The sequence below is a fragment of the Staurois parvus genome, unplaced genomic scaffold (genome assembly GCF_062004578.1).
Source record: "Staurois parvus isolate SC_StPar_1 unplaced genomic scaffold, SC_StPar_1.0 ptg000025l, whole genome shotgun sequence".
Lineage (NCBI taxonomy): Eukaryota > Metazoa > Chordata > Amphibia > Anura > Ranidae > Staurois > Staurois parvus.
In genome coordinates, this window is record NW_028317821.1 from 12,574,693 (window position 1) to 12,598,659 (window position 23,967).

Sequence of the window (23,967 nt, forward strand, 5' to 3'; positions counted from 1 at the left end):
CAGCTTCTGGTCCAGGCTTCTGGGTGGATCCCTACCAGGGGCGGACTGACCATTTAGGCACTTGGGCACTGCCCGAGAGCCCGAGGTCAGTAGGGGGCCCCATGAGATGCCCCTGGTACCTTTCATACGCTTTTTTGGGTGTGGTTTGAGTGTGGGCGAGGACACAGGGGCCCCATGATTTCCTATTGCCCGGGGGACCCATGAGTTGTCAGTCCGCCCCTGATCCCGACCATATGGTCAGGATCTTTTCAGAGCTTGGACTGGCTCTGTGACTTCAGCCGATAGTGGGGAAAAAGGTCACAGGAGTGCAGAACAAACTGCACTCCTGTGAACCATAGAAGTACAGCCAAGAAAGCTTTGGCTATACTTCTATATGCATTTCTCACTTACTGTATAAATAATGGTGATTAAAGGAGAAGATTTTTTTTTTAGATCAGAAGTTCTTAACTAGGAGGATGTAAACCAAATGGTGACAGTATGTGGCTAGATCTCTGACTTAAAAAAGAAAAAAAAAAGAATTTCTGCCTTATTGACCCTGAAATCAAAGTGGGTCCAAAAATTACAAAAGCACCTACAGTTTTACCTGTCAATCAACTCATTCACTTAAACTTCACTCCTGGCATTGATCTGATTCATTCTCTGCTGGCGACTGTGGTTCCTCCTGATGACTCCTAGTCACTGCAAGACACTATGTAAAGTAGAGGTTGTTCTGGGGAGGGGGGGGGGTCCAAGTTTCATATTAATAATTAAAAAATCAAATTTACTCCTGTATTGGTTGCACTTATATATAAGTAAGATAAATCCTTGTATAACGTTCCTTTCTTGAGCAACACAATTTTTATATCGTATTGCATAAGAACTTCCTTTTAATAACACAAATGGGTATATCGATGTAGTTTTAAGTTGTTGGGTTTTTTTTTTCTTTCTATGCAGAAATTCATGCTGAGGTCCAGTTAAAAAACTATGGGAAATTTCTGGAGGAATATACATCTCAGCTTCGCAGGATTGAAAATGCCCTGGATGACTCTATTGGAGATGTGTGGGACTTCAGTTTGGATCCAGTAGCCCTGAAGGTGAATTTTCTATTATAGAGAGACATACTATATTGCATCTACAACATTAGATTATGGAACTGACCCAGTTTCCATATATCAAAAAAAAAAAGAAAAAAAGTAAGGTCAATTTAGGGGATGCTTGCCTTAAGCAATTTAGCAGTGATCTAAAAGGATGTATTTGCAGATTTAACAAAAAATTGCCTTATCTTTGGTTCAGTTTCCTGAATAGATTGGTTTCCTTGTTTAGGACAATGTGTTATTTATTACTGACTGAATGCTTGGAAGATTAATCAGTCCATTTCCTTTTGTTTGCCTTATAATGCCGGGCAGGCGATTTTTGCACTGACACAAAGAAACTGATTTAAAATGATTTTGCAATTGAATTAAAAAAATGGTGTTTGCATACAGCATTTCATATACCCGCTTGTAGCGGTTCTCCAGCCTCCTGTAAAAAAAAAAAAAAAAAAAAATTAAAGTCAGCAGCTACAAAAGCTGTAGCTGCTGTTTTTTTTTAAAAAATAGCCACTCACCTGTCTCACGATCCCGTGATGTGCTCACCCCAGCTGTTCTTTCCAGCAGTGTCCTGTCCCAGGCGCCGGCATCTTAACTGTGGGCATCAGGCTGTGACAGCTTATGGCTTCACAGCTGGGTGCCCACTGCACATGTGCTATTAGTGCTGTGCATTGTGAATGGTCCGGCAGTCTTCTGGGAGCTGTCAGATTGCCTAGGCCAGAGGTGGGCAACCTGCGGCTCTCCAGCTGTTGCAGGACTACAAGTTCCATCATGCCTCTGCAAGTCATAGCTGTAATGGTCAATTTTGTAATGTCTCATGGGAAATGTAGTTCCACAACAGCTAGAGAGCCGCAGGTTGCCTACCCCTGGCCTAGGCGGTCAGAGTGGCTCCCATCAAAATGGGATACCTGCTCCCCAAAAGCTCCAATTTCTTTACCAGAAGGAGCAGGCCTTAAAGTGGAACTTCCCCTTTTGGGTTCACATGTACACCCCCTATGGAGCAGAGCAGTTTTTACATTTCTGCTATAAATCTGTTTGGCAATAACTTCGGCATTGCTTAAAAGTAACATATATTGAGGTTTTTTAGGCCAAACAAGCAATAATAATTTATTATTTATGCAACGTATAGACATAACAGAATAAAAAAAAATTGTAATTTGATTTTAAAGTAGAAAAAAGTATACACTTTATTTTATCATTTGTTCTGTATAACCTGACACTAAAATTATGATTTTGTTATAAAATAAACTACTAAATCATCAGGAAAATGTTTATTATAAAATGAATTAGAAAAAGGGATAAAGTAGGGGTTGGTTAATAAGGGACTAAAAAGAAAAAAACGTTTTTAAAATTCGAGGGTTTGCTTTAACGGACATCATCTGCACATTGAAGCTCATCACTTTGATGTGCAGATGAAATGATAATGAAACAGAATAATTTTAAAAGCAATAATGTTACTTTGTATCTCTCTCATACCTAAACAGTGTTTTAACCTCTTCCCGTCCCGCCCATGTTGATAAACGGCTGGAGGGGAGCGCTGCCAATGTGGGTGGACATTTCCAAACATCCCTCCACATCCATTGCCTGTGCGCGCTCCCTGAAAGTGCGCAGCACCGCGATCGGAGGACACAGCTGAACACAGATCGCTGTATGGGACCTCTGTGTGAGGTCCCAATTCATGTGATCACTGATTGGCCAGTTAGTGATCACGTGAACACTAGTAAACACTTCCTGACATCATTGCTTACTACTTGTAAAATCTGTGAATGATCACAGAGGTCACATGGTTCAAGGTTATTTACAACAGCCTTGTACCATGTGACAAGCTGTGACCAATCACGGCTCGCACAGTATTTCTCAAAGGCTGCAGGAATGCAGCCATAGAGAAGGAGAAATTATTGCTTTTACAGCCTTTATGGGTGTAAAAGCAATCAGTGTAAAAAATGAAAAAAATCATCACCCCCCCACAAGTATGACAGTATGTTGAGAAAAAAAAACATAAATAATAATATAAAAAAAAATAAAAATGTATACATTGTATTTGAAAAATAATTTTTGCTTTTAAACTAATTTGGGTTTTTTTTTCTACTTGAAAGATAGATGAATACATTTGGGCCAGGATTTCTGAAGAAAGATTATTTATTTGCAACATTTTATAGGAAAAACACTTTTTTTTATTTTTTTTATTTTTGGACTTTCATATTTATATAGCAAAAAAATAAAAATCTCAGTGGTGAATAAATACCACCAAAAGTTTTATCTGTCTCAAAAAAATGCTAAAAAATTCATATGGGTACAGTGTTGCATGATCGCTCAATTGTCATGCAAAGCGTTATAGCACTGAAAGCTGAAAATTGGCCTGGGCAGGAAGGGGGTGAAAGTGTCTGGACTTGAAGTGGCTAAACACTGTGTCAGAGGGCCTGTTTTTTGACAGCGGCAGTTTTTACAGCTGCAGTATTAACTTGACTCGTGGCTCTCATTTCAATGGCTACAATTTGCTGTCAGTTACGGGGGAAGGGGAGCAGCGGCAGTGTGGTACGCTCAGTGTCTACTACTGGTTAAAGTCATCTTGGTTTATTTAACTACTTCCCATCTATCAGGAAGGGTGATATGTCCGTCATCGCTGCAGCTGTTGGGCCAGGAATTCTGAAAAAAGGAATGGTAATCAAATTGGCTAACAAGCCGCCAGATTTCTTTTACAGGCAGAGGAAAGGGGCCCCTCCACTCTTCCATGCGATCAGAGAGCCTGGCAAGGATGTGACCAGTGGCATGGTGAGAGCAACGGATGTTGTTCCTCCCACTGTGTGATATCAGAAACGGGAAGTGACAGATTTTGTCGCTTCCTGTTTTGCTTTTTTGTTTACCTGGCTGTTACTGCCCAGGAAAACAGCCAGTGAGACCGATCTGTGTCTGATCGGTTGCATTGAAGACCATAGGAGACATCTGGGGTCTAATAGACCCCAGATCTCCCCATAAAGAGGACCTGTCCTCTTGCTTTTGAAAAACTGCGCAAATATTGTGTTACATGAAAAATAGGCAGTGTCCCACCATTTTATTCTCCAGGGCCTCGGATACAAAAACAAAAAACATAATGTTTGGGGGTTCTAAGTTGTTTTCTAGCAAATAAATGATGAGAGGAATGCCAGAATTGGCTCAGACTGGAAGTGGTTAAAGTGTCTCTAAAACCAAATCTATTTTTAGCTTTTGAATGGGTAAGAAATAGGACCCTGGTTATGTTAATTACCCTCCCTAAGTTTCCCAGTAACCATTGTCTCCTGGGCAGAAAATGAGGGAAAGTCCACCAGACCAGAAATAGATCATCTACCTTTTCTATTGTTGAAAGCAAAAATCTGTATCTGTACGTAATTTGGGATGTTGGGATTGGAAATCATTCAGTGTCATTTATAATTGCCATATAAGAATGAGTTAATAATAGACTGAAAATATTTCCTGCCTGAAAATGAATATCTGTCATGATCTTGTTTACAGTCCAGGACATGATCTATTCATTCCCCATATCTGTAAATCAGGATAAAATAATTAGATCTTTTTAGAGTGCCTGGGATCAGTGTTGCTGACTAATTATATCATAATTATTACAACCAGCATACAGATTAAAAGAGCTACATAGCACCTATACATCTGGAATAAGATCAGATGCTGAGAATTACATTCGGGGTACAGAATAAGAGCAATGCTGCACAAGGTACAGAACAAGAAAAGAAGCTGTGGACTGTTGTCATACAGTATAATATAGATAAAAGCTACTTGGAACTTCAGCAACCAATAACAGACAACCCAGTTTATAAAACTCAAAAGCGGATCTCCACTTCTCAGTCAACAGAGACTATTTTAATCCTTATGCTGCTAGCATTAGTAAGTAGATAGGAAAGTATATTGTTTTAAACTTTTTTTTTTTTTTTGTACGTTTCTTCAGTTACTTCCTTGTTTCTATGCCTAGACAAATTATATCATACATCCCAGGAGTCTTCAGGAGGGGAGGGAGGGTTCTCGGTTCAGCCAAAACCTGAGTTAAGGGCAGATGGAGTCCAGAAATTAAATGCTACATGAAGCATCTGCCCTTACTCAAGATGTCCACTGTGTGAAATGCCAGGGTGTGTTTTTCAAAATGAATTCTCAGCAAAATAAAGCAAGGAGACATGGAGGGATGGGTGAATTTGCTTTGAATTTTAACCCTTTCACACCTAAGGGTAAAACAAATCTTAATGCCTAAGCACAAATTTTGAAATGTTGCTATGTGTTAGTAAAACCCTACAAATCATCACAACTACTTTGTACATCCAGGTGAATTATGCCTTGTTTTTTTCAGGACAAATTGGGCTTTCATTTGGTGGTAAATGGTAATGGATATCTCCCTGTTTTATTTTTTTTTTTATTTTATTATCAAAGGAAAACTGGCCCAAAATCATAAAAAAAAAGAATCATTTTTCTTTATTTAGCTGTTTGTTTCTTGTTACTACCATAACCTACCACCGAAGAACAACCCAAAATACATTCTCCAGCTCTTGACGATTGCAGCGATACCATATATGTGTATGTTATTGTATGTTATTTGGTGTTTGCACCCGTAGTACAGCACAGAAACAATAGTGTGCATTTTGTTTTTTTTTTGTTTTTTTTTACCTAGAACACATTGACACCAATTTTTTTTTTTGTTTTTTTTTAATCCTGACCTTTTGACTTTGACTCTGACCTTGACTCAAACACTAACCCTGGCACTGAACTAGATCAAACCTTGATCTAGGTATTTTTTCTTTATTTTTTCTTTTATCTTTTAATATTTATATATTATATATATTTTTTTTTTCTCTCTCTCTCTATGCCAGGAGTTGGAGAGATACAACGTATTTCTTTCCTCCATTCCTCGAGAGAGGAAAAAAAACAAGGGGGCTGGGCTGTACAGTGGCTATCACAGCGATTATGTGACCCAGAAACGGGAGTCCTGGGTCCCGATCATTGGAATGAGACCCAGTGCTCTCAGTGACACCGGGGTCTTTGTGCTGGGAGTGCGCCGTGTGCCGCGCTCCCAGAACAAAGACAGGTACGCAAATATGTGGCCCCACGGAAAATATCCCAGTTCTGTGAGGCCGCATATTTGTGTTACATCGGCGTCAAGGGGTTAACAATAGATTAAATAATATTTGTGGTTTGTGGTGCTTTAAATCACATAACAGGAACCCTGCCCATTGGTGTATTGAAAGCATTCTGTCCTATGTTGTAATTTATCTTTTTGCTGTACATTGCAGTTTTCTACAATCTGCTGGCGACTGTAGTTGGGAAGGGAAAAGAGACCTAAATAATGATATAATGATGCTGGTAAATACAGAAGAATGATCGGGGGGGGGGAAGTGGAGCTTGACCTGCAGATCTGGAATTAGAAGTGACATTGCTAGTCACAGAGCAGATTGTGTATAAATGATTAGGGATTGCAGAAGTGAAAACCCTGTGTTAAGAGCTGTAGGATTTCTTTATTGTATCACCTACAAAAGATTAACATTCTGACACTATTCACATTGGCAGAGCATGGATTTGGATTACAGCAGTGGTAATGAGGATGACATCATTAATGGTAGCAACATAAATGGGCACCATCCTCAGCCTGGTCCCCTATAAATTAGTGCCTTTCTTTCTGTTTTTGGTGCCAACATTTCTGATAACATTTCCGGTAGAAGATACTGGGAGACCTGAAAACCAGGGAGCCCTGATATGCAAATAGTGACCTCTACTGCCTGGGCTACCACTTACTTTCACCATGCCAATCTATAACTTACAATTGCAATTTTATTAATTAGAGGCTCGTTTACTTTGTCTTCTGACAGTGGACTAAAGGTATGTGCCAGACAAAAGTTATAACTTTTTCAAGATATATATTTCTGTCTGTGCCCTTTCAAGAGAACAATTACAGTGGGGCAAAAGAGTATTTAGTCAGCCACCAATTGTGCAAGTTCTCCCACTTAAAAAGATGAGAGAGGCCTGTAATTGACATCATAGGTAGACCTCAACTATGAGCGACAAAATGTGAAAAAAATCCAGACAATCACATTGGCTGATTTGGGAAGAATTTATTTGCAAATTATGGTGGAAAATAAGTATTTGGTCACCTACAAACAAGCAAGATTTCTGGCTCTCACAGACCTGTACCTTCTTCTTTAAGAGGCTCCTCTATCCTGCACTCATTACCTGTATCAATGGCACCTGTTTGAGGTTGTGGACAGATGTCTTTTATACTGATAACAAGTTCAAACAGTCACACTCCAAACTCCACTATGGTGAAGACCAAAGAGCTGTCGAAGGACACCAAAAACAAAATTGTAGACCTGCACCAGGCTGGGAAGACTGAATCTGCAATAGGCAAGTAGCTTGGTGTGAACAAATCAACTGTGGGAGCAATAATTAGAAAATGGAAGACATACAAGACCACTGATAATCTCCCTCGATCTGGGGCTCCACGCAAGATCTCACCCCGTGGGGTCAAAATGATCACAAGAACGGTGAGCAAAAATCCAAGGACCACACGGGGGGACCTAGTGAATGACCTGCAGAGAGCTGGGACCAACGTAACAAAGACTACCATCAGTAACACACTACGCCGCCAGGGACTCAGATCCTGCAGTGCCAGACGTGTCCCCTGCTTAAGCCAGTACATGTCTGGGCCCGTCCTGAAGTTTGCTAGAGAGCATTTGGATGATCCAGAAGAGGATTGGGAGAATGTCATATGGTCAGATGAAACCAAAATAGAACTGTTTGGTAGAAACACAACTCGTCGTGTTTTGGAGGAGAGAGAATGCTGAGTTGCATGCAAAGAACACCATACCTACTGTGAAGCATGGGGGTGGCAACATCATGCTTTGGGGCTGTTTCTCCGCAAAGGGACCAGGACGACTGATCCATGTACAGGACAGAATGAATGGGGCCATGTATTGTGAGATTTTGAGTGCAAACCTCCTTCCATCAGCAAGGGCATTGAAGATGAAACGTGGCTGGGTCTTCCAACATGACAATGATCCCAAACATACCACCTGGGCAACTAAGGAGTGGCTTCGTAAGAAGCATTTCAAGGTCCTGGAGTGGCCTAGCCAGTCTCCAGATCTCAACCCCATAGAAAACCTTTGGAGGGAGTTGAAAGTCCGTGTTGCCCAGCGACAGCCCCAAAACATCACTGCTCTAGAGGAGATCTGCATGGAGGAATGGGCCAACATATCAGCAACAGTGTGTGCCAGCCTTGTGAAGACTTACAGGAAACGTTTGACCTCTGTCATTGCCAACAAAGGATATATAACAAAGTATTGAGATGAACTTTTGATATTGACCAAATACTTATTTTCCACCATAATGTGCAAATAATTTCTTTCCAAATCAGCCAATGTGATTGTCTGGATTTTTTTTCTCATTTTGTCTCTCATAGTTGAGGTCTACCTATGATGCCACTTACAGGCGCCTCTCATCTTTTTAAATGGGAGAACTTGCACAATTGGTGGCTGACTAAATACTTTTTTGCCCCACTGTACCTAATTTCGTATATCTCTGATCAATGGGAATGCATACAAAAATAAAATCTATTTACATAAGTATGGTGTAGTGATGAACGAGATGTCTGAAGCTGAATAATTTAGAGTTTTGCTGTTTTGTTTTCTGTTAAATTAAAAATATTCATTTTAACAAAAATAAGATTATGTGCATTTAATGTTGTTTATACTTGTTACTTTCCTGTAAAAGCCCCTAAACTGCTGCTGGGTGTAGCTACTTTGGATGTGATGTCAGCAGTCCCAGCAGAATCGGAGCTGTCACTTAAATGCCAAACTATATTATTCAGTATTGCTCCTCCACTGGTAGCTACATAAAAGGTTTTGTATTGAGAGACAGTGGAGTGGTGGAGCTGTACCATCATGGAGCGTAATTAAATTCTCCCAGAAAGGAGAGAGCTCTGTTGGCAAGGGGATAGGGGGCTGTGATTGGGAATGGACTTTTGCTGGGTTACTTACATTTTCTAAGAAGATCAAACGCAATGTAAGTGAATAAAAATTTCTGTAAAGGAAATACTGCAAGCATTTAAAATGCCAAATTTTTTTTTATCCTTTTACCTTCACTTTTTACAGCTGATGACAGGGTCTCTTTAATCCATAAATGGAATAGTGACTGGTTTGTCTTTTATTTTTAATTTAGCTTGTGCCATATGAACAGTCTTCTCTTCTGGAACTCATCAGAACAGAAAACAAGGTAAAATATTCATGTCTTTTTCATGAGTCACAATAAAGGAAACAGTGTGGAAGTGTATTGTCACAGTATTGAAGTCAAGGCAGTCGGGCAACTAGCATTTTTGTCAATGGCAGCCTCCATGTTTCTTTTAGTACAGATTTAACGAAAACAGAGAAACATGCATCTAATTTGCTCATAGCAATAAGTATTTGTTTTTGGTTCCTCCCACGGCTGGAACATTGTACGTGGAAGTCAAAGGAGTCTGGGAGGTTAGGGATAAGGGAGCTCCCATTGACATATTAAAAAAAAAAAATATATATATATATATCTCTTATTGAAAAAAGCAAGATATTACAATACAAAATGGTTCAAATGGTTACATCCAACTGAACAAATAGGAATAACCCCCTGGTGACATTATGTGAGATAAATCAAAACAATAACAAGGTCCTGCATCATTGGCACTTTGGTTGGCACTAAAAAATAATAAACACATCCCCGTGCAATAGAGACCACTCTTCCCCAACCCATCAAAAGTACACAGTGTGGACATACACATATAAGAGTATATACTGCCCTGGAATATCCACTGCTTCTGGTGTGAACCTAGTCAGAGAGCCTCTGACCTGGAAAGAGCATACAGCTATGGAAGTCTGAAAAGACTTACTACCATACTGCATGCTTATTCCAAGTCACTGATTCCCTATGTAGTAAAAACAGAATCAGGGACACACCTGTAGCTTGCACCATTACAAACAAAATTCAGCAATGGCAGAGGACGTATTTCTGTGTTCACAAACAACACAGCAGCTGAGGATTTTTAAATCTGGGTGGTCAAAGCCTGATGGGGATTCAGAAACTAGTACCCCTGGTCTGCTCCTCTTGTGATTGCCAGCGAGCAGTGGTCCAATCCATAGCCGATAGACAGTCCAATATTGTCTCGAGAATAAGCCCACTGCTTGCTGTCAATCACAAGGAGAGAGCAGACCTAATGGGGAATTAGTGTTTCATACTCTCCATCAAGCTCTACCCACTGTTAGCATCACAGGTTGCTATCAGCTATGAAACCGACGGTATCCTTACCAATGCAAAATATGCCTCCTGCGACTCAGCGTACAGAGACAGGCACACTGCCTGCCTGTACAACAAGATAATAGATGGATCTATGCTGAACCAGCCCAATTTCAATCCATCATGGCTGTTCCCATTCCAAAGAAGTCTAATGATACACTTCTCTCAAGTCAGCTTGTTGGAACATTTTTTCTTTGAGGAAATGGAGTCCCTGCTATTGGAAAACAATAACCCAGCGGTGAGGATTCCTCCGTCCACCTTGATTGTGTGGCTCTTTTTCACCTTTCCTGCGGCTCCGGAGCACACTGCCCACCAGGTGACAGGCAATAGGGTCGGCAAGCCGCGGCTCTTTTAATGTAGATCTTCTGTGTGCCGGGCGCCCGCTGGCAAACATTGGCTGTCAGGATGTAGGCGGGGCAGCCCGGATGTAGGCGGGGCAGCGTGACAAACTCCTCTCCTCTCACAGTCCGCCCTGAAGACCAGAACGGCGCGGGAACCCAGCAAGAGGAACGCGCGGAGCAAAGCTAAGTGAATTCACACAATATGGGGAATGAATTACTATGGGGAATGAATTACTATGGGGAATGAATTACTATGGGGAATGAATTACTATGGGGAATGAATTACTATGGGGAATGAATTACTATAAGGGGGATGAATTACTATAGGGGGGATGAATTACTATAGGGGGGATGAATTACTATAGGGGGGATGAATTACTATAGGGGGGATGAATTACTATAGGGGGGATGAATTACTACGGGGGATGAATTACTATACGGGGGATGAATTACTATACGGGGGATGAATTACTATACGGGGGATGAATTACTATACGGGGGATGAATTACTATACGGGGGATGAATTACTATAGGGGGGATGAATTACTATATGAGGGATGAATTACTATGGGGAATGAATTACTATGGGGGATGAATTACTATAGGGGGGATGAATTACTATAGGGGGGATGAATTACTATATGGGGGATGAATTACTATATGGGGGATGAATTACTATAGGGGGGATGAATTACTATATGGGGGATGAATTACTATAGGGGGGATGAATTACTATATGGGGGATGAATTACTATAGGGGGGATGAATTACTATATGGGGGATGAATTACTATAGGGGGGATGAATTACTATAGGGGGGATGAATTACTATAGGGGGGATGAATTACTATAGGGGGGATGAATTACTAGGGGGAATGAATTACTATGGGGGATGAATTACTATGGGGGATGAATTACTATAGGGGGGATGAATTACTATAGGGGGGATGAATTACTATGGGGGATGAATTACTATGGGGGATGAATTTTCAGTTTTAAAAATGTTTCTCTCAAAATAAATTTCAATCGTGGTTTTGGCGAGATTTGGCTCAGTCGAAAAAAAAGGTTGCCCACCACTGACCTAAGGCTATGATTGTGATTATGACGATACACTGTGGCCCTGATCAACCCTTTGCTTACTGGGCCCTTAAACCCCCTTCATGACCAGAGCGTTTTTTGAAATATATGCAGTGTCGGATTTGTTTTAAATGTTGCAATGGTTTTGCGTCTCCCAGTCTTTTTTTCCCTCTCGGAAATGGGTCCAAGTGGCTCTTTATGTCTTAAAGGTTGCAGACCCCTGGTCTAGGCCATTGGATTTTGCCCACATATTTATCTGGCATTTAAATCGTATCTCTTAAATCTCATATTACCTTTAACATGATATTGTGTTTCCAAAATCTATTTTAAAACAGCAGTTTGTTGGTCCTACCTTGAATGTGTTTGGTTAGGCACTTGCTTTTGTAGGGCGACAACTCTAAATTGTGCCTCTTTGTTTTCACTGTGTCCCTGATGGAAATTACAGACAGCCTTGTCAACATGCAGGCATGGACCAATGTTGTCACTATCAGAATGCTGGTCTTGAGCAGTAATGTGCAGCTGACACTGGAGCAAATGCATGTAGACAGGATGTGGTTGGAAAAGGCCGGAAGAGCTTAGCAGCACTAAGATGGAAAAAGCTATGCCACAATTGTTTGATATACAGAGCTTTGGAAAAGTAAATGTTACCCAGCTATGGTTTACATCTACTTTAAGTTCTGAAATTTGTTTTAGATAACTACTCTTTGACAGTTTTTTGTCTTCTTTTGTTAAACCTAATTTTCTCTTGTTATGCATTTCCTTTCTAGGTTTTAAATAAAGTTATAACAGTATATGCTGCTTTGTGCTGTGAAATTAAGAAATTAAAGTATGAGGTAAGTACTTTTCTCAGGAGTTTGAGCTTGTTTGTAAATTAAGACAGACACAGTATTCTGCACACAAACGGATAGCAACTAATTGGCCAGTTTTTTTCGGCAATAGCATAGAGTGCGCCTGCGTCCAGAGGTGGTGTTTGACATAGTAAACTATTTGCCCCTGGCAGTCCGTGCGAATGGAGCCTAAGGCTGGCCATGGACAGTGCAAATTTTTTTCCTGCAACCAGTGGAACCAAGAAATGATACCCCCATAAACACGGACCGTGCTGACAGGGGAATCCCTCCTGCCGAGCAATTGTTTTCTCTCGGACGGCGTGGAGCGGGGAAGCTGTCCCCACCGGGACAAGACAGTGATTATCACTAGCGGGGATGCACTGAAACTTCGATTGCCAAATTGTTTCAGCCAATTTTGCCGATTTATAAAAAAAACAACTGATACAGGTGCCGAAAATGTCCTTTGGCTAGTGCAGTAGAGGAGAGCAGATTAAGAGACTGCTGCATCTTGGTTCTGCATTGCTCCGTTCTGACAGGGGAGAAATGTGGGTTGCGCTGACCCCTCCTCCTACAGGAGGGAGGCGCAGCTGCGCAGTGATGCCCTGGCGCATGCCCAGTGTTAGTGGTTGTGACGCTTGATGGACCCAGCTGGGCTGCTTTTAAGTTTACTAAACGGTGAGGGGAGTAGGCTATGCGTGGAGCCAGTTTCAGGGGCCGCAGGCTATACATAAAATGGGTGTCGGGCTGCAAGCTTTGCATAAAATGGGTGTCAGGGGCTGCAGGCTTTGCATAAAATGACTGTCTGGTATGTTGTAACACCCATCCCATGCACAGCTTGTGCAACTGATAACCATCCCATGCACAGTTGATACCCATCCCATGCGCAGCTGACACCCATCTTATGTACGGCCTGTGTACCTGACACCCTAACAGTGTCAGGAGGCGCAGGCTGTGCATGGGATGGGTGTCGGGGAGCGCAGGCTGTGCATGGGATGGGTGTCGAGGAGCGCAGGCTGTGCATGGGATGGGTGTCGGGGAGCGCAGGCTGTGCATGGGATGGGTGTCGGGGAGCGCAGGCTGTGCATGGGATGGGTGTCGGGGAGCGCAGGCTGTGCATGGGATGGGTGTCGGGGAGCTCAGGCTGTGCATGGGATGGGTGTCGGGGAGCGCAGGCTGTGCATGGGATGGGTGTCGGGGAGCGCAGGCTGTGCATGGGATGGGTGTCGGGGAGCGCAGGCTGTGCATGGGATGGGTGTCGGGGAGCGCAGGCTGTGCATGGGATGGGTGTCGGGGAGCGCAGGCTGTGCATGCGATGGGTGTCGGGGGGGGCGCATCTGACACCCATCCCATGCTCAGCCTACACACCTGACACCCTTTAACTACTTCCCACCCGGCCTATTATACAATGACGGCCGAGTTGAAACCCTCCAGCGTGATCTGTCACTGGCTGTGTCCACGGGACACAGCTGATGACAGATCACTACACAGGCTCGTTGCCAGTGTCTGTGTCCATTTCGGTTTTCGGCCAAGTGCATCCTGAATTTTCATTTCGGTGCACCCCTAATCGCTAGTGGATATAGCAGATCGATCAACATTCAGCCTGCCCATACACGGTTCGAATCTCTGCCTGTTCCTGCTGTACCGGGTGAGATTCGAACCGTCTGTGGCTGGACTAAGAGTGTAGTGCAAAGAAACAGATAATGGCTCACCATCCCGTACATCAACTCTGAGCTGGAGGTAATCTCTCAGCAAAATGCTATATGGAAAACTGCAACATTCCCTCTGTTATGAGCAGACCCTGAGCTAGTTTCCATTTCAGCAACTGGGAGGGGTGGTGCAGATAGACCTGAAACAGGTTTATCTGCTTAGTTATTTAGTATGACGCACTCCACTCTTGACAGTTTAATGGAATCTTTAATTACCTGGCCTGTATAAAAATGTCAATACCCTTACTGATTTATCAGAACGGGAGGACAGAAAAGAAGAAAGATAGTGGTGCTGTTGCCAATAGCAATCAGCCTGGTGTCAGCTTTAATTTTTTTGGAAAACTTTAAACAAGAACTCTGATTTGGTTACTAAGGGTAATAAATCCACTTTTTAGTTCTTGCTTTTTTTCACAGGAGTTGGTCAGCCATACCTTTGTACTGTAATCAGTATGGCAATGCAAATAGTGATAGTTTTATGACACAAGACAACACAAAGTAAGGTGTTACCATGAACTTTGACTGCATGCTAAAGAGAGGCCTTTTTTCTTTCCTAGATGCAAGCTTTAAGACAGTCTTCCTTACTATCACACATAGATATATGTAAAATTGCATACTAATACACATAGGCAAATGGACGTTGTTAAGAAATTTATAGCCAGTGTATAGATGTAAACCAAACCGAAGTGCAGGAAGCAATAGCAGCAGTTTTGATTTTAATGTGCTGAAGACTGATAAATGAAAGCTATGGGTTGTCTCGCCACACTTACTCTTTGTACCTTATTCCTGTATAAACCTGCATGGAGTTTAGTTCTAAAAGATGGAGCTATTTTCATTTCCAACAATAGAAAACAACGTAGGAGAGGAAAGCGGATATCTGCCTGCTATGGACATCCACTCCAGCTTTCTTTTGCCTTTTTCAAAGGACCTATACAGTGGATATAAAAAGTCTACACACCCCTGTTAATATGTCAGGTTTCTGTGATGTAAAAAAATTAGACTAAGATAAATCATTTCAGAACTTTTTCTGTAAAATGTATGTTTCAGTTGAAAAACAAACTGAAATCTTTTGGGGGGGGGGGGGGGGGGAGTAAATAGTATAATAAACTGGATGTGGTAATTTCTTCTCTGCTTCCATCGATGATATATTTTCTACTGGGAAACAAAAACTGTTTAGTACCCACTTTTTGTATTGTATACTCAAACTGCACTTTATATGCTGGTTTGTGTTCTAACCTGTTCTCTTTTACCATGCAGGCAGAAACAAAGTTCTATAATGGTCTGTTATTCTATGGGGAAGGAGGTAAGTACCTACTATTTTCAGTGTGCTTCTAGATCCGAATGCTGAAATAAATGTTCCCTTGATCTGACCTTTTTTGTTGCCCAGTCATGGAAGGCATGCCAACGGCGAGAACAGCAGAAACTTTTTAAAGTGAAAATGAAACTATAGAAGGACCTGTGGTTTTCCTTTTTTTTTTTAATTTATGGGTAGTTCTTTGTGTATAAAGGTTTTGTTTAACCACTTCAATACAGGGCACTTTTACCCCCTTCCTGCCCAGGCCAATTTTCAGGTTTCAGCACTCTCACACTTGAATGACAATTGCATGGTCATGCAACACTGTACCTAAACTAAAATGTTATCATTTTGTTCACACAACTAGAGCTTTCTTTTGGTGATATTTAATCACCACTGGGGTTTTTATTTTTTGCTAAATTAACAAAAAAAACCCAAATTTTGAAAAACAAAAACCACATTTCTTTGTTTCTGTTTATAAAAGTTTGCAAATAAATAATTGTTCTTCATAAATTTAGGCCAAGATGTATTCTGCTACATTTCTTTGGTAAATATAACCCAAATTCGTATTTAATATTTAGTCTTTAGGAAAGTTATAGAGTCCACAAACTATGGGATATCTCTGAAAATGTATCAGTCCTGAAGTACTGACAGCCAATCTAATTTTTGGAGGCCCAAAAATGTCAGAACATTACAGATATCCCCCAAATGACCCCTTTTTGCAAAGTAGACAGTCCGGCATTTTTCATAAGAGGCATGGCGACACTGACTTGTGACAGTACAAAAAAAATTGCTAATTTTTTTTTTTCATTTTTTTAAAATTTTTTATTACAATTTTCTCTTTTTTTTTTTTAAGATTTGTTTTTTCATATTACACTATGACCAAAGTAGTATAATGTTACCATAGTAACATTGTACTACTTTAGGAAAGAGAACAGTATTTTTTTTTTTACATAATTTGATTACTTATAGCATAGAATTTCTTTGCTACAAGCAAGCATTTAAATGAATGAAATCGATTCATTCAGGTTTTTTTGTTGTGATTGGCCACAGCTAATTACATGACACAGATGGAATGTAATTGGCCAAGCCTGTGCATGTGATCACTGTGACCATTCACAGCTAGACACACTTGAATACAATGGATAGCATGAAAGGAATCCATCCATTGTATACAACTGTCATGTGACCTGCTGTCATTGGTCACAGCAGGTCACATGGTACTGGCAACGGGCCGGTACACAGATCTGTCATCGGTCGTGTCCAAGGTACACAGCCAGTGACAGTGCTCACCAGAGCGCGGCCCTGTGGGCACATGCAGGGCGTGATTCGGGAAGGACATCATATGACGCCCTTCCGGAGGGAGGGCGTCATGAAAGCCTTACAACAATTTTGTACACGTTATAATGTGTAACATTTTCAGGTAGACCTTATTTGTGCCACTTGTAGAATGTGTCACTATTGCGACAACAAATTCAGATTTTACCGCCAGTTCCTAGATAAGGAAACTGAAGTTAATTAAGACCAACTTTAAGTTGGTAGAGAGACAGATCAGTTTTGCGCTGCCTTGCAGTGTGCCTTGTCTCTCACTCTTCTTCTCCACTTGCTCTGATTGTTGCACTCTTGCTCTCTCCCTGCCTGTGGTTGTCTCATCCCTCTCTGTGTAAACAAAATGGCATGGATGCTGGTTGGTGTCAGTACTCAAATATGATGGTAGTCATATATGGTCAATGACATCAGTCAGCATCCCCACCCCTTTGTGTACACTCACCTTTCTCTTTTGAGGTTTCTCCTGACCGGCAGCTGCATGTGGTCGGGAACACCTCTTTGGTTGCTAGGGTGCTGATGGCTGCACAGCCAGTAGTGTTCTAACAAGGGTTTGAGTATGCACCAAGGATTGAGGGTTGGCAGTATGGACCCTCCAGCCTCAGTGCTGCTGCCCATCATCAGACCGATTTATGTACCTGTGACGGGTGCATGGATGTGTCATATAAATACCCTCAGGGCAAAGACCCCGAAAAAAGCAGTCACCAACCATAGGAGGAATTCCATCAGCAAAAAGTTTTTGGAACATCATTCTATAAGTAAAAAATAACCTTTTTTTTTTCATCACAAGTTAAGACATAAAGTGCAAAGCATGCCCCCACCTTTTATGGGACAAGACAAGACAACGTTGGGACAAGACAACGTTGTCTTGACCCATAAAAATAGAAAAACATTCGGACACTATAGGGTAATTATACCCAGATCAAAATTGACCGTCAGTGCATTAAATATAAAACAAATGTGGAGTCTGATTCGGACATAATGCCCTTTCCCTGCAAACATCACTGCAGTGCCAGAAATCTTTGCAAGCCATATCATTAAAAGATATACAGTGATGGCCAAAATTATTGGCACCCCTGTATTTCTGTCAGATGATGCACCACTTTGCCCAGAAAATTGTTGCAATTACAAATGTTTAGGCATTCTCATGTTTATTTCCTTTGTTTGTATTGGTATGAAACAAGTGGAAAAACAAAAAGCTAAATCTGACACATTCCACACAAAACCCCAAAAATGGACTGGACAAAATTATTGGCACCTTCAAATGAATATTTGGTAGCACACCCCTTGGAATAAATAACTGAAATCCATGGCTTCCTGTAACCATCAATGAGTTTTACACCTCTCTACTGGAATCTTGGACCACTCTTCTTTAGCCAACCTCTCCAGGTTTCTCAGATTTGAAGGGTTCCTTTTCTCAACTTCTGTTTTGAGATCTCTCCATGGGTGTTCTATGGGATTGAGATCTAGACTCATTGCTGGCCAGTTCAGTACTCTCCAGCACTTTCTTAAACCATTTCTGGGTGTTTAGATGTGTGCTTTGAGTCATTGTCCTGCTGTAAGACCCATAACCTCTGTAAGACCCAACTTTCGGTCACTGGGCCTTAAATTGCATCACAGAATTCTTTGTTAGTCTTCAGATTTCATAACGCCTCGCACACGGTCAAGATATCTAGTGCCTGAAGCAGCAAAGCAACCCCAAAACTGTGGAATGATGGGCCAAAAAGCTGTAATTTTGTTTTGTCTGTCCACAGTACAATCTGGCTTTTTTATGTTTCTGTGTCAGCAGTGAGGTCCTCCTGGGTCTCCTACCATAGAGTCCCTTTTCATTCAGATGGTGACAAGTGCAAGCTGTCACAGTTGTACCCTGAGCCTGAACGTCAGCTTGAATTTGTCTGGAAATTGATAGAGGTTCTTTATCCACCATTCGAACAAACCTTTGTTGCGATCTTTGATCAATTTTTCTCTTTTGTGCACGTCCAGGGAGAGTAGCTACAGTGCCATGGGCTGTAAACTTTCTGACAATGTTGCGCACAGGGACACAGGAACATTAAGATCTCTGGAGATGGACCTTGAGATTGTCTATGCTTTTCCACAATTTTTTTTTCTCAAATCCTCAGACAATTCTTTGCTGCTTTTTCTCTTCTCCATGTGACATACAGAGACACACAACAGAAAGGTTGCATCAGGTTTTCACCATTTTAACTGGTTGCCGGTGTGATTTCAATATTGTCATCACTTGTTAATTGATAAAGGAGCAGGAGCATCACAAGCCTGGAATGCAATTATTTCTTACAATTTTCAGAAGGTGCCAATAATTTTTTCCAGTCCATTTTTGGAGTTTTGCGTGGAATATGTTAGATTTGGCTTTTTGTTTCTCCACTTTTCTTTTGTGTCATACCAATACAAACATAAGAAATAAACGTGAGAATGCTGAAACGTGTCATTGCAACAGTTTTCTGGGCAAAGTGGTGTGTTATCTGGCAGAAATGCAGGGGTGCCAATATTTTTGGCTGTATATAACCAACCTAAGAAAAATGTCCACTTAATTTCCCAAAGGGATAGGTGTTATTGTCCAAAGTAATAATAAATCCCTGGCTCCTGAAGGGGTGCAGTTTTTTAACTTCTTGGCGCAGGCCGAACGCAAATTGGCGGGCTCCCGGCGTCTGGGCCTAGACGCCGAGCGACCGGACATTTGCGTTCTGTTAAAAAAAAAAAAAAAAAAACACACTGAGAGCGTGCGCTCTGCGTGCTCCCTGCACACACATTCGGTACTCACGGAAAGGTCCCGATCTCCTCTTTCGATCGGGACCTTTCCCGATCATGTGACCACCGTGACAGCAAATCACGGCGGTCACATGACCCTAAACCCCGCCCTGCCTCCCGGCTTCTGGAACCCTTAAAGGGTCGGGAGTCGCCGGTGCCAAGGGGTTAAGCTTTGCTGCTTAATGGAGGCTCTGATAGCATGCAGGTATTTGTTGTCCACATACTAGGAAGATCCCATTGACACATACGAGACTGTCTGCATATAAAGGTATCTAGAACATGAAGTTGTTACTGCCTGATCCAGCTAATTTTCACTCAAGTTGGCTGATGAGCATCATGTCCTCAAAACAAGGACTGGTTGTGTATTCTTTCCATTCTCCCACCACATTTCTCATTTCATCATTTATACACATTAATATTCACACTCTGGCAATATGAGCAAGAGTCAGTGGAATAATTGTTTGGCAGTTGGAATGCCTTACCCCCATCCAACAATGTCTATTGCTAGTGTCAGAGAGTGAAAGCTAAAATTGGCTTGGCTGCTACCGTCAATAGCCCAATTTTTTTTGTTTGTGTTTTTATAAACAGACCTCAGTGTAAACTATTCACGTTTTACTGATTTTAAATGTATTTTTGGTTTTCAGCAACAATTTTCCTATTAAGCTTAAACCGGAACTACACTTCATCTGAGCATCAGAAACCAGAAATGCTATTTATTTCATTTTTTAACTCATCCACCCATCCATGTGTGTGTGTGTGTGTGTGTGTGTGTGTGTGTGTGTATGTGTATATATATGTGTGTGTGTGTGTGTGTGTGTGTGTGTGTACATATACAGTCAGGTCCATAAATATTGGGACATCGACACAATTCTAACATTTTTGGCTCTATACACCACCACAATGGATTTGAAATGAAATGAACAAGATGTGCTATAACTGCAGACTGTCAGCTTTAATTTGAGGGTATTTACATCCAAATCAGGTGAACGGTGTAGGAATTACAACAGTTTGCATATGTGCCTCCCACTTGTTAACGGACCAAAAGTAATGGGATAATTGGCTTCTCAGCTGTTCCATGGCCAGGTGTGTGTTATTCCCTCATTATGCCAATTACAATGAGCAGATAAAAGGTCCAGAGTTCATTTCAAGTGTGCTATTTGCATTTGGAATCTGGATCTCATCTTGAGAGTTGACAGCAACAAAGAGCTGTCACTATCAGTGAAGCAAGCCATCATTAGGCTGAAAAAACAAAACAAACCCATCAGAGAGATAGCAAAAACATTAGGCATGGCCAAAACAACTGTTTGGAACATTCTTAAAAAGAAGGAACGCACCGGTGAGCTCAGCAACACCAAAAGACCCGGAAGACCACGGAAAACAACTGTGGTGGATGATCGAAGAATTCTTTCCCTGGTGAAGAAAACACCCTTCACAACAGTTGGCCAGATCAAGAACACTCTCCAGGAGGTAGGTGTATGTGTGTCAAAGTCAACAATCAAGAGAAGACTTCACCAGAGTGAATACAGAGGGTCCACCACAAGATGTAAACCATCGGTGAGCCTCAAAAACAGGAAGGCCAGATTAGAGTTTGCCAAATGACATCTAAAAAAGCCTTCACAGTTCTGGAACAACATCCTATGGACAGATGAGACCAAGATCTACTTGTACCAGAGTGATGGGAAGAGAAGAGTATGGAGAAGGAAAGGAACTGCTCATGATCCTAAGCATACCACCTCATCAGTGAAGCATGGTGGTGGTAGTGTCATGGCGTGGGCATATATAGCTGCCAATGGAACTCGTTCTCTTGTATTTATTGATGATGTGACTGCTGACAAAAGCAGCAGAATGAATTCTGAAGTGTTTTGGGCAATAGTATCTGCTCATATTCAGCCAAATGCTTCACAACTCATTGGACGCCACTTCACAGTGCAGATGGACAATGACCCAAAGCATACTGCAAAAGCAACCAAAGAGTTTTTTAAGAGAAAGAAGTGGAATGTTATGCAATGGCCAAGTCAATCACCTGACCTGAATCCGATTGAGCATGCATTTCACTTGCTGAAGACAAAACTGAAGGGAAAATGCCCCAAGAACAAGCAGGAACTGAAGACAGTTGCAGTAGAGGCCTAGCAGAGCATCACCAGGGATGAAACCCAGCGTCTGGTGATGTCTATGCATTCCAGACTTCAGGCTGTAATTGACTGCAAAGGATTTGCAACCAAGTATTAAAAAGTGAAAGTTTGATTTATGATTGTTATTCTGTCCCATTACTTTTGGTCCCTTAACAAGTGGGAGGCACATATGCAAACTGTTGTAATTCCTACACCGTTCACCTGATTTGGATGTAAATACCCTCAAATTAAAGCTGACAGTCTGCAGTTAAAGTACATCTTGTTTGCTTCATTTCAAATCCATTGTGGTGGTGTATAGAGCCAAAAATTTTAGAATTGTGTTGATGTCCCAATATTTATGGACTTGACTGTGTATATATATATATATATATATATATATATATATATATATATATATATATATATATATATATATATATATATATATATATATATATATATATATATAATTTTTTTTTTTTTTTTTTTTTTTTTTTTATTGTTTTACAAAATACCTTTTGTAAAACATCCCCTTGCATTTATGGCCATGGTTATCTTAAATAAGGGCAGAGGATTCATTTAGTTTTTACTTCCTGGAATCCATCTACTCCTAGCTGATGCATGCAGGCAGGAGGGTGTGCTTAGTTGAGAAAACCCCTCCTGAAGAGTCCTGAGATGTATGACCTAATTTGCCTAGTACTGGAAACCAGGAAGTAATGGCCTCCAGCCTTCAAAATTGCCTCCTGTACGCCTTCTGCTGCTAGACTGCCCTCTGAAAAACAATCCACCAAGGATCACTTTTCAGAAGGTAGTAAGTATTTCCACCAGTGTGAAAGAAGCCTTCCTGTTGTGTCTCTTGGACAGGAAGTTATTATTATTATACAAGATTTATATAGTGCCAACAGTTTGCTTGTCACTTTACAATACAGCAACAATACAGTTCAATACAAGAGGGATAGGAGGGCCCTGCTCCTTGGAGCTTACAATCTAAGAGGGAGGGGCTAGTGGTACAAATGGTAGTAACTGTGGGGGATGGACTCGTAGGAAGAGTAGAAGATTCCATTATTAGCTGAGGGCAGGATAGGCTTTCCTGAAGAGAGAGGTTTTCAGAGATCTCTTAAAAGTGAGCAGAGTAGGCGATAGTCTGATAAATTGGGGTAGAGAGTTCCAGAGGATGGGGGAAGATCTGGAGAAGTCCTGGAGACGAGCATGGGAGGAGGAGACAAGGGAGCTAGAGAGTAGGAGGTGTGGCGAGGAGCGGAGAGTACGGTTTGGGTGATATTTGGAGACAAGATCGGTGATGTAATTTGGGGCACAGTTATAAATGGCTTTATATGTTATTGTTAATGTTTTGAATTTTATCCGTTGGGCAACGGGAAGCCAGTGGAGGGATTGGCAGAGAGGGGTGGCAGATACAGAAATGAAAAGAAATTTTCTCCAGGGTTACACAGACAAGGAAAGAAAACCTGACCGGTGTATTAACCATTGCCTACACTATCCAAAAAATAAAAAAAAACTATTTTGGTATATTTACTATAAAAAGTAGAAATGTTGCAGGATTTATTGACACAAGGAATGTTTTTTTGTTTTTTAGCTGCAGAATCCAGTATTTTGGAGGGAGATTCCCAGATTCAGATGGGAAGGTTTGTTTCATTCCTACAGGTAAATTTTCCTTTGGAAGGAAATTTCTCTTCTCGTGATGATTTGACTTCTGCTATTTGTTGGCATCATTTGCTGCTAACGTTTGCTGATGTCAGACGGGCGTATTTATGAGAAATGGACAAAAGCAAGATCATTGTTTTGGCCTTCATTTTAAATGCTTTTACTGATTTGCTCTCGTTTTCTTTTTCATCAAAACAAAGAAAAACGCTGGAGGTTGGGGATCGTTTCTATTCAGCAATTTATGCATTTTTTTGTCAAAATATTTGTTGTGTATAGATGGTAGTATTTGTGCATATTTGTGTGATGATGGTTATTATGTTTTGGTTTAGAGCAGGGGTCCTCAAACTTTTTAAACAGGGGGCCAGTTCACTGTCCCTCAGACCATTGGATGGCCGGACTATAGTTTAAAAAAAAAAAAAAAACTATGAACAAATGCGGACACAGTACAGGAGATGACCAGAGACTGCGGATATAGTACAGGGGATGACCAGAGACTGCGGATATA

At 41.3% G+C, this 23,967-nt stretch overlaps 1 protein-coding gene across 1 annotated transcript in view; it reads left to right on the plus strand.

Annotated features, from left to right (window-relative positions):
• Window positions 1–23,967, plus strand: part of WASHC4 (WASH complex subunit 4) — a 115,213-nt gene that overhangs the window by 17,669 nt on the left and 73,577 nt on the right. Inside the window, exons 2-6 of the mRNA XM_089651845.1 lie at window positions 934–1,073; window positions 9,252–9,305; window positions 12,541–12,606; window positions 15,561–15,606; window positions 23,395–23,462. Coding sequence (XP_089507971.1) covers window positions 934–1,073; window positions 9,252–9,305; window positions 12,541–12,606; window positions 15,561–15,606; window positions 23,395–23,462 — 374 coding nt within the window. The remainder of the gene's footprint in view (window positions 1–933; window positions 1,074–9,251; window positions 9,306–12,540; window positions 12,607–15,560; window positions 15,607–23,394; window positions 23,463–23,967) is intronic.